The sequence below is a fragment of the Mastigoproctus giganteus genome, chromosome 1, assembly GCF_048544385.1.
Source record: "Mastigoproctus giganteus isolate SK-2022 chromosome 1, ASM4854438v1, whole genome shotgun sequence".
Taxonomy (NCBI): domain Eukaryota; kingdom Metazoa; phylum Arthropoda; class Arachnida; order Uropygi; family Thelyphonidae; genus Mastigoproctus; species Mastigoproctus giganteus.
This window is the reverse complement of record NC_143575.1, coordinates 10,066,004-10,076,409: the sequence shown is the minus strand read 5'-3', so window position 1 is coordinate 10,076,409 and position 10,406 is coordinate 10,066,004. Positions and strand designations below refer to the sequence as shown.

The 10,406-nt window shown below is 35.9% G+C and overlaps 1 protein-coding gene across 1 annotated transcript in view; it reads right to left on the bottom strand.

Annotated features, from left to right (window-relative positions):
- Positions 1 to 2,953: 2,953 nt before the first annotated feature.
- The window catches only part of LOC150090544 (multidrug resistance-associated protein 1-like), a 66,697-nt gene continuing 59,244 nt past the window's right edge, over positions 2,954 to 10,406 (bottom strand). Inside the window, exons 8-9 of the mRNA XM_090379086.1 lie at positions 9,266 to 9,457; positions 2,954 to 3,062 (exon numbers count right to left, since the gene is read on the bottom strand). Coding sequence (XP_090235212.1) covers positions 2,954 to 3,062; positions 9,266 to 9,457 — 301 coding nt within the window. The remainder of the gene's footprint in view (positions 3,063 to 9,265; positions 9,458 to 10,406) is intronic.

The following is a 10,406-nucleotide window of genomic DNA, read 5'->3' as shown; positions in this document are numbered from 1 at the left end:
ACTTTGTGTGGTGTCACATGAAATCCACAATTTATTTTACATATATTACCATGCAAAAACAAACTGAGAAATCATAAATAAAAACTTTATTTTGAAAGTTGTTGAAACCATTCAAAACAGTCTTAAAACAATAAAGGCACAGAGACTCACGGAGTGTTGCACTGAATGAAATGGAGATCACTTTGAACTGCAGCTGGGTGTTTTTCTTTTTAGGTTTTGTAGTTTGATTTTTTTTAATATCTCAAAAATAAAGACTTGAGATAGGTGTTCCTATCCATATTTTCAAGAACATTTCTTATTTTTAGCTGTAGAATATGCTCCTACATTTGTTTTGTTCTATTTTTAAACATCCTATGTAACAGTACATACACTGGTATTCAAAGAAAGTATCACCCCTTAAAATTGTAATTTGTCGTCTGAATAATGTAAGTATATGAAAAGATCTTACAGATTGCATCAGACAAGATTGACATGCATAGGTGATGTAGTATTGCATCAGCTGTTACTTTCAGCTATATAAGGATGCTCTGCAAGAGTTGCAGTCATTCCTTGACTGTGTCAGGATGGCAAGTTATGTGCAGTTGACGCACATTTCTGCTTTTGCTTTACGTGGTGAGCAAGTTCTTCCCATCAGTGATTAGATTTCTTTCCCAACTTAAGAATACTGGTTCTGCTGATAGGAAAAAAGGAACCAGGATACAAATGAGTCTAACGCCAAAACAGAACTGCATTTTGAAGTGATTATGCCTTAAAAACTGTTAAGCTTCTTCATCTGAGCTGAAAAGAGAATGGGAAGAGACATACAGGAGTATGGTAGTAAGTGCAGTAAGTCAGAAGACTCCTCTTCAAAAATGGATTTGTAGCCTATTGTCTTAAGAAGAAGCCCCTCCTCACAGAAAAAAAATTAAAATTAAAAAAAAAAAAGGCCCGATTAATTTGGTGTAAGGAGCATGTCAAATGGACCCCCCCCCGAGCAGTAGAAGTCAGTTATTTTCTCGGGTGAGAAGAAATTCAACTTGCACAGCTCTGATAGGAGACAAACGATTCACCGGAGACGTAGTGAAGAATACCATCCAGACTATGGTGTCTGCAGTGAAATTCCCCACCAGCCAAATGATATGGGGGTGCATTTCGTATCCTGGGTAGAGTAGGTCACCTGCAGTTTATAACAGGTCCCGTAAATGCCAGTGGATAACTGCCTATACTGGAAGGCAAATTGCTGCCAACCATTAGAGACCTTTCATCCTGCCAGGTAACTGCATCTTTCAGGACAACTCTGCTCCTTGTCATTGGGCAAAAAGTGTAAGTAGGCACTTCTGTCGTTACTTTAGCTTCATTTCTGCATTAGAGGTTTGATAGTAATGTGTTTAAATTTGTTACAGGTGAAAAAAAATGGTTGGAGGAATGGTCCATTACAACTCTTAGCTGGCCAGGAAACAGCATGGACCTGAATCCTATGGAGAACTGTTGGCAATCATGTGGAATCTGCAGTTGCCAGAAAGAAACTAAAGACCCTTCGTGAACTTCAGAAATTGATCTTGTCAATGCCTCAGTGTGCTGCCATCATCATGGCCAGAGGCAGTTCAACTAAATATTAGTTTGCACCTGGTAAACTTTTCATTGTGTTTTCCATTTAAAATGATAAACAAGCAAAACGAGGGCTTCTGATAACATTTCAGCCATAATTGTCGTGTTTACCAAAACTGTTGTAAAAAGGCTGCAAATTGCTCATTTTGGAATATTTTGAGAGCAGCTTTCAAATATTACTTAGCTTTGCCTTAACTATTAATAAATACCTTTTGTTTATATTTATGTGTGATGCTAGTCATTAATGTAATATACCATTGCAAAAAAGGGTTAGAAATATGAAATTTCTAAGCGATGCACTTTCTTAGAACATTGTTGTGTATATTACTTTAATTTTTATGGTTTTTCTTTCTTTCTTTTTTTTTTTAATTGCTACAGTATTCCTGGTCCCAATTGCAATGGAGAAATCACCTTCAAATTTACTTGTATATTCTAGAAAAAAATTTCAGCAATAAAAATCATTTTCCTTTTTATTTAATGGTGGATTATAGTGGTTATAATGTACCTGACTGAGCAATAATTTTTTATTCATTTCCTGTTTTTTTATTGCTTTTGAGTCCAATTTTTTTTTAATGAAACAGGATCATTATGATTATCTTTTATTAACAGTTTCTTGGCTATCCATGATAGGTCTTCTTACAATTACAAATGTTTTAATTACAATTATCAAAATATTGGAATTATCCAAAATTTAACTCTAAACTTGCTAGACGTAAGGTTTAAATGAACATTAAATATACAATATACAAAAATAAAATATATAATAAAATTTTAAATTCAGATCAGTACATGCGATGCAAGTCTAACATTACTCTTTTCTATGAACACAAAGTGGAGAGAAATGTTAATTTGATTATTGCAAGTTTGATCTTACATCTTCCTTGGATTCACAATAATAAAATGCGACCTGAACATAAACTAAATTCAATAACAAAACTTTTCATATAAAATACTAAAAAGCAATTATCAGTGTTATTTTATCTTGAGTTCATGGTAAACGCAACTTAAATTGATTTATAATATATGCAACTTTAAAAGTTTTCCAAAAATTACTGTCTGATGTTAACACATTTGAATCACTATTTATTGAAAGTAGTGTTCGTAGAGTTACTACCCAATTGCATGACTGCTTTGTTATAGTTACTGCAATTGTAAAATTGCTGTGGTATTGTTCACAAATTGCTAGTTACGTATGCTTTTAAGCGTAGCTTCCAACACCATTACAATTATCTATTTACTCTGAACATGCAGGCCAAATGAAGGCTTATAGGAAAATTAAACTCAAATTTTCATACCTGCATTGTGCATGCTCAGAAATGATTACAGAATATAGAAATCAGATTTCCATTGTAAGACAATATTCTCTCTACGGACTATCAATATCAGCTTCATCACCTGATGTGTAGAAATATAAACTATGTAGTGCTCTAGAGTTGCCATTTCTTGAAGGTACACCATCAGATAACACAATAACTCTAAGGGGAAGAGGAAACAAGTATTAATACATTTTTTGAATGCTAAGGATAGTTAAAGTACAGTATATAAATATATTATATCAAAATACATTAAAAAACTATGCTGCATGACTGCAATATCTTTATTAACATTTCAGGGTCAACACACCTGATAGCAGATTCTTACTTTGTCTTTATATGGAATTCCATCAACTATTATGATGGGTATTAGCGAGGTGATCTGATAGAGGTCTATAAAGCCTTGAATGGTTTGAGCATGCTCAATGCTGATGGGATTCTTCCTCTAGCTCAGAATAATCACCTGAGAGGGCATAAATTCAAATTGAGGAAAGACAGATGTAGGATAGACATGTGAAAATTTGCCTTTAGCCAGCGGGTGGTTGGTTGGTGGAACAGACTTCCATCCCTTGTAGTGGAGGTTGATAGCCTAAATACGTTTAAGGCTCAGCTGGACAGGTATTTTGAACGAACAGAGGGGTGAAGTGGAAGTGGGTTTTTTTTTTTTTTTGGCTGATTCTGCATAAGCTTGCCTTCTTGCATCAAATGCCTCTACTAATGCTAATGCTATTTAATTATAGACTAAAATATTGCAATATATGGAAAGCAAAAAAGTTTCCAATTTAAAATCAAATAAAGTTGTGCAATAGCACACCTAGCCAAGTGCTTAACAAGCTGCCTGCACCTTTTACTTAAAAAAACAAATACTTGGTTTCACACTTCTATTCTCTGAACTTAATAGCCAAAAGATTAATCTATTTCTGAAGGACTAGACTCCTGAGACAAAATATACCAAATTTTCTTTTCTGGGATGAATCACTGTCCTACAGAGCCTCAAAAATGGTAGTTTCTGCTGTCTGACTGACACTTTCACTCACTCATCAATATGCTAACATATTTCTGATTAGATTAAGCTAGAGACTTGAATTTTGGTACAGTTATAGGGTAGTCTTTCCTGGCAATGGGAAAATTAACAAGGCTATGGCAAGTTATTTAGGGACTGCATATACACACATTGCTAAATATGCATCTTTCTAATAGAAGCAGAGATAAGAGATGACACTTATTTTGACATATGGTACATTTTAATTAGTAGGCTTGATGAATAGATTCAAAATGTACTGCTTGCTTTTATATTTGGAGGAAGATAGCTCCAAAAAAAAAAAAAAAAAGATATATACAGGGTGATTCACGACCAGTGCAACAAACTTGCAGGAGGTGTAGGGGGCACAAAGACGAATAAGAATCACATAGCATTGCAGGGTCCAAAATGCCTTTGTCATGCGGTAGAGGACGTTGAACGGGAGGTCGCATGAACAGCGATTGCTGGAAGTCAGCATTTGCGAACCGGTTCCTGAGGCAGTAGTATGGATGAGTATTCAAACGTTGAACTGGCTGACATGCACCTCTCGTATGGAGCTGCGGACTGTAACGGGTGCGCTGCTCTGCGCTTGTACCAGGAACGTTTCCTGCACAGGCATGCTCCTCATCATACAATTTTCGCACGTGTGCACATGTGCAAGGTTATGTGAGACTGGTTGTTTCACGAGAGGTACCATGAATCTAGAGCGAATGACGAAGACGCCAGACAAATGAGGAGAATGTCCTACGTCTTGCAGAAGGCAATCCGAGTACAAGTACTCGAATGATAAGCCAACGATTGGGTATTTCGCAATCCACGGTATGGAGGATACTGTCAACAAACCAAATGAGTTCATACCATCTGCAATGCGTCCAATCATTGGAGCCTGCGGATTATCCACTCCAGAGGAGTTTTACTACTTGGTTTCTTCAACAGAAACAGTTCGCAAATGCTGACTTCCAGCGGGAACGCTGTTCACGCGACCTCCCGTTCAACGTCCTCTACCACATGACGAAGGCATTTCGGACCCTGTAATGCTATGTGATTCTGATTCATCTTTGTGGCCCCTACACCTCCTGCAAGTTTGTCGCACTGGTAGTGAATCACCCTGTATATATGTGTGTGGTTTTCACAGCATCACTAGTAACAGAGCATCAGTATTACAATACCTCTACAAAAAGATTTAATATCTCAAAAATTAGCATTAGCAGAGGCATTTGATGTAAGAAAGCAAGCTTATGCAGCATCAGCCAAAAAAAATAAAAATAAATAAAAAAAAATAACCACTTCCACTTCAACCCTCTGTTCGTTCGAAATACCTATCCAGCTGAGCCTTAAACTTATTTAGGCTATCAACTTCCATGACAAGGGATGGAAGTCTGTTCCACCAACCAACCAACCACCCGCTGGCTAAAGGCAAATTTCCTCACGTCTATCCTACATCTGACTTTCCTCAAGCTCTCAGCTGCTTAGTTTGCACTTGAGCTTCACGCAACACAGCAGCAACCTCCAAGGCAGAATGCACTGGTCCCGAAGGAACTAGTTGGTGACTATTGTCAGGGAAACGGGGAACATATTGCCCAAAAAGGATAGGTGAAAGAGGACCAAGTTGATGTAGAGCAGATATCTTTTAAGGGCACAAAGGGTGATATTATTGTACACATTGGCACTAATGATATTAAGAGTAAGAGACCAGCAGAATTACTTAACAAGTACAGGTCAAATGTTGAAAAAAGTCATGAGTTAGGATTTGAACATATATATAAATACATATAAATTAACATGTGAAAAAGACGCCTATAATAGATATAAGCTGGTCCGTAACCAAGTCACAAAGGAGGTAAGGCAGGCAAAGGCAGATTAAAAGGAATCTTTGGCCAAGGATGCAAAGAAACCTCTAGAAGGAAGGGGATGAATCAGATTGTTCCACTGGATATTGCTGGTTCAACTGTTGACGATCCTGCTCAGGTAGCTAAAAAACTAAATGAGTATTTTGCATCTACATTCACACATGAGTTTTTCAGGGAGGGAAATGCCAGAAGTGAATTAAAGTCTATCATTGAGCTAGATGATTTTGTAATAACCAAGAGCAAAGTGCAGGAGAAATTGTTGAAGAGAAATATATAAGAAAGGCACCTGGGGTTGGTGGGATCTATCCAGTTATATTAAAGGAGGCAGCAAAGGAAGTAAGCAAAACCCTTATCCATAATTATGAGAGCTTACTTGGACTCAGAGAAGGTACCCATGGACTGGAGATGTGCAAATGAGAGCCCAATTCACCAAGGAGGATCAAAGGGCGATACAAGTAATTACAGATCTGTTAGTTTTTCTGGAACTTCTGTTCCAGGGAAATTTATGGAGACACTGGTTAAAGAAGCACTGCAGGATCATCTACACAAGACTTCAGTTATAGCTCAGACACAGCATGGTTTTGTTAAGGGAAAGTCTTGCCTGACCAATTTGATTGGATATTATGATGTGGTCACAAAGGAACTGGATGCAGGGAATAACTTTGATATCATATATTTGGATCTTAGAAAAGCTTTTGATACTGTTGCACATGGAAGACTGCTGCATAAATTGGAGCAGTATGGCATTGGAGGCAATTGCTGCTATGGATAAAGGGATGGTTGAGTGGCAGAGGACAGAGTGGTAATCAATGGACACTACTCTTTGTGAACGAATGTTATTAGTGGAGTTCCCCCAGAGTTCAGTGTTTGGTCCATTGTTTTCTGTATTTATTAATGATATTGATGATGTCCAAGTTTTCAGACGATATGAAGGTTGGCAGTGTTGTTAATGACACTAATGACAGTACGCTGCTGCAACAAGATCTAGAAAAGTTGAGCAGGTGGGCTGAGAAATGGCAACTGAAGTTTAACATTGACAAATGTAAAGTACTACATATGAAAAGCAGTAACCCCAGAGTAACATAACTCTGTGGTACCACACTGACAGTGGCAGAGAAGGAAAAAGGACCTGGGAGTAATGGTGCAGGCAGATATGAAGTTTTCTGACCAGTGTAGATGGTCTGCAAGAGTCGTTCATGGTGTCTTATCAATGATATACAGGAATTTTTCTAGCAGGGATAAAGGAGGCGATTATCCCCTTGGATAAGGCAATGGTCAGGTCAGACCACGCCTTGAATATTGTATACCCGTCTGGAGGCCCCATTTTTAGAAGGATGTAGAGCTGCTGAATGAGTATAGAGAAGGGAAACAAGATTAGTGAATAGAACAAAAGGTTGTTCTTATGGAGAAAGGCTTAAGTTTTGCAAATTACAGTGTCTGGAGACTAGGCACCTGAGAGGTGATCTGATTGAGGTGTATAAAGCCTTGAATGGTTTAAGCATGCTCAGTGCTAATGGGGTTCTTCCTCTTGCTTAGAATAATCACTTGAAAGTGCATAAATTCAAATATTGGAAAGAGTTGGTAGATAGATGTGTGGAAGTTTGCCTTTAGCCAGCGGGTGGTTGATTCCTGGAATCAAATTTCCATGTGTCGTAGAAGTTGATAGCTTGAATAGATTCAAGGCAAAACTAAACAAACATTTGGAGCAAGTGGATGGGTGAAATGAGTTTTTTTTTTTTTTGGCTGATGCTATAAAAGCTTGCTTTCTTGCATCATGTGCCTTTACTAATGCTAGAAAAAAAAAATCTGGAAACTAGGTATCTATGTGGAGACTTAACTGACATGTTTAAGGCTTTAAAAAGGTACTTTTTAAATACTGATGGTACCTTAATTCTTTCTTAGGTAACATACACATAAGGGGGCATAAACTTATTAAAAAAAAAAAAAGAATAGTTGTAGAAATATATGCAGAAATTTTCTTTCAGCCAGAGAGTCATTGATTGTTGGAACGAATCCATTCTCTGGCTGAACCAATCAATAAATTTAGTGATGGGCAAATGAAGTGGGTAAAATGTTTTTTTTTTTAAAAGCTTGTAAAATTTAAAAGCTTTTACAATGTAAAAGCTTGGTTTCTTGCATCAAAATGATACAAGGAAGCAAAAATATAACAACTTTATTTTGGCATTCTGACTGATGTTTTCAGTGATTAACTAGGCAAGATGACCATTGAAAAACTGCACACTTGAGAATGCCATAACATTGGACCAAAGCCTCTCAAACCCAACCTGATGAGGGAGCGGAAGAGACGTAGGGTTATTGAAATGCTATATATCTTCTCCCCCCCCCCTCCGTTCACTGTTGTGCTGTAGTCCCTGATGAACATGAGCCCCCAGCTGACAAATTCCTTCTTCAAATACTTTTTTATTCTAAAATTATGTTTATTATTTCATTAATTTTGCAACATATAAAAGTTCCAAGCTGCAGAGGAGAAAAGACAGTCTTCATATATTAAAGGAAGCAGCAGGATTAATGCAAAAAAAATTTTTTTTTTTTTTAATCAAGTGTAGCTCTGATATGCCTCATGTAAAATCCCAGCAGATCAGAGTTGTGTGTAATCTCTCTCTCTCTCTCTCTCTCTCTCTCTCTCTCTCTCTCTCTCTCTCCCTCTCTCTCATTTAGATCAACAGTTTCAATAATGAAATGGGTAATTACAGACCTGTAGGTTCAACCTCTGTGGTTTTAATTACAGAAACCACTATGATCATATGAGCAGAAATACAAGAAACCTCATTAATTAATAAAAGGAAAACTATATCTAACTATTCTGAGAAGATATTATGAGAATGTTACAAAAGAATTAAATGCAAAGAATAATTTTGATAAAGCACACAAACTTTAGTAAAGCTTTGATACTGTCCTACATGAATTGTAAAATGTGCTATTGGTGAGAAGGTGGAATAAAGGTTGGTCAAGTGAGAGGGAACAATGGATGGTTATAAATAGCTATTGTTCTGAACTAGGAATAGTTCAGTCAGAGAAATATCCACAGTGTTCAGTAGTGGATCCAGTGTTTCTCTGTTATTTGCTAGTCAAGAAATAACAGCCTTTTGTTAAAGTTTATTGATACAAAGGTTTGGAGGATGATAAATGATATAACCAAGGAATGCTGCTTTGACAAAACCTAGTTAAAGTACTATATAATATATATAAAGCTGTAATTAAATAAATTAATTGCTATTAATTAAGCAGCACAATTCTACTGCAGTATCCCAAATGGCATATTCTTTAATGTAAAATTAATCTATATGGCCTGGCAGACCCAAAAATGATTTTGGTTTTGATTTTTTTTTTTGGTGTCAGTAATTATTTTTGAAAGGAATCTTATATTTTTTATTAATATTATGGTGATTAACATTTTAAGTTACATTTATGAGATAGTTTTAAGGTTAAAATAAAGATATATAATCAGGTTTAAACTCAGGATATTTCTTAACCTGTCATAATCTAAGACTGTACTAATCTGATGAGCAATGGTTAAAATGCTGCATGTGGGAAAACATTTCTGAATTGCATGTTGAACTGTATTATCCAAGTCCAGATCACCATATACTGCTCCATCCAGGACCAAAATTTGTGACTTTTGTAGCAGTGCCCTTGTGAGACATAACAACAGACGTGTCCTAAAACTAAAAGAAAAAAAATATTTAGGCATGGGAAATAATTCCACTATGTTAAATTGTAAAAAAATATGATGGCCCTTAACCAGCTGACCACTTCGAATGAAATTAATTTAAGAATTCTGAAAATCATCTTGTACACAAACTTTTAGGATAATTGAGGATAATTTTAGGATAATTTTAGGATTTTAGGATAATTTGAGCATAACAAAATTTTTTTGTTATGCTCAAAATAGATATACACAAGACAATTCAAAAGAAGCTTTACAACTTGTATGCATATAACATTGGGCATATATTTGAATTTAATAAATTATACCAAACAGTATTCTTGTTTTTTTTTTTTTTTAAATTTGTGGTTACCTCTCAGCACATCAGGTATTATATATCAAACAGTAGTAATGAATTGTTTTTTAATTTTCAAATCTGCTGATAATGGCGACTGATAAGTTTTTCACATGGTAGGCAGGAGTAACTACAAGTCAATAACTAGTTTATGTTGATTTTTATTACTTTGAATAAAAGGTATCCTATTTTTCAGGGTTTTTCATCAATTATATGTAAACTTGCATTTTTTTGGCATTTAACAAGAATTGTGCAATTCAAAATGATATTCTCTCAGCAGTTTTAAACAGGCTGCTGTCATATGTTTATGCCTAAATGAACACCTGTACATTTTTTTTACAAACACTTTATAAAAAAATGCTTTTATGAAAAACTTTTGGTTCAAGGGTAATGGAAGAAACTAAAATATAGACATCTTCACTAGAGCTGTTTTCACAGAATAATTGCATTAAAACACCTGCAAGGTACAGCATGATCTGCTGAAAAAAAAAAGTTTTACATATATACACAGGGTGTCTCAAAAATATTGGTACAAACATTTAGGGGAGGTAGGTAACATCTAAAAGGAATGTGAATCGCATAGGAACCCATAACTGGAAATGTCACGGGAAAG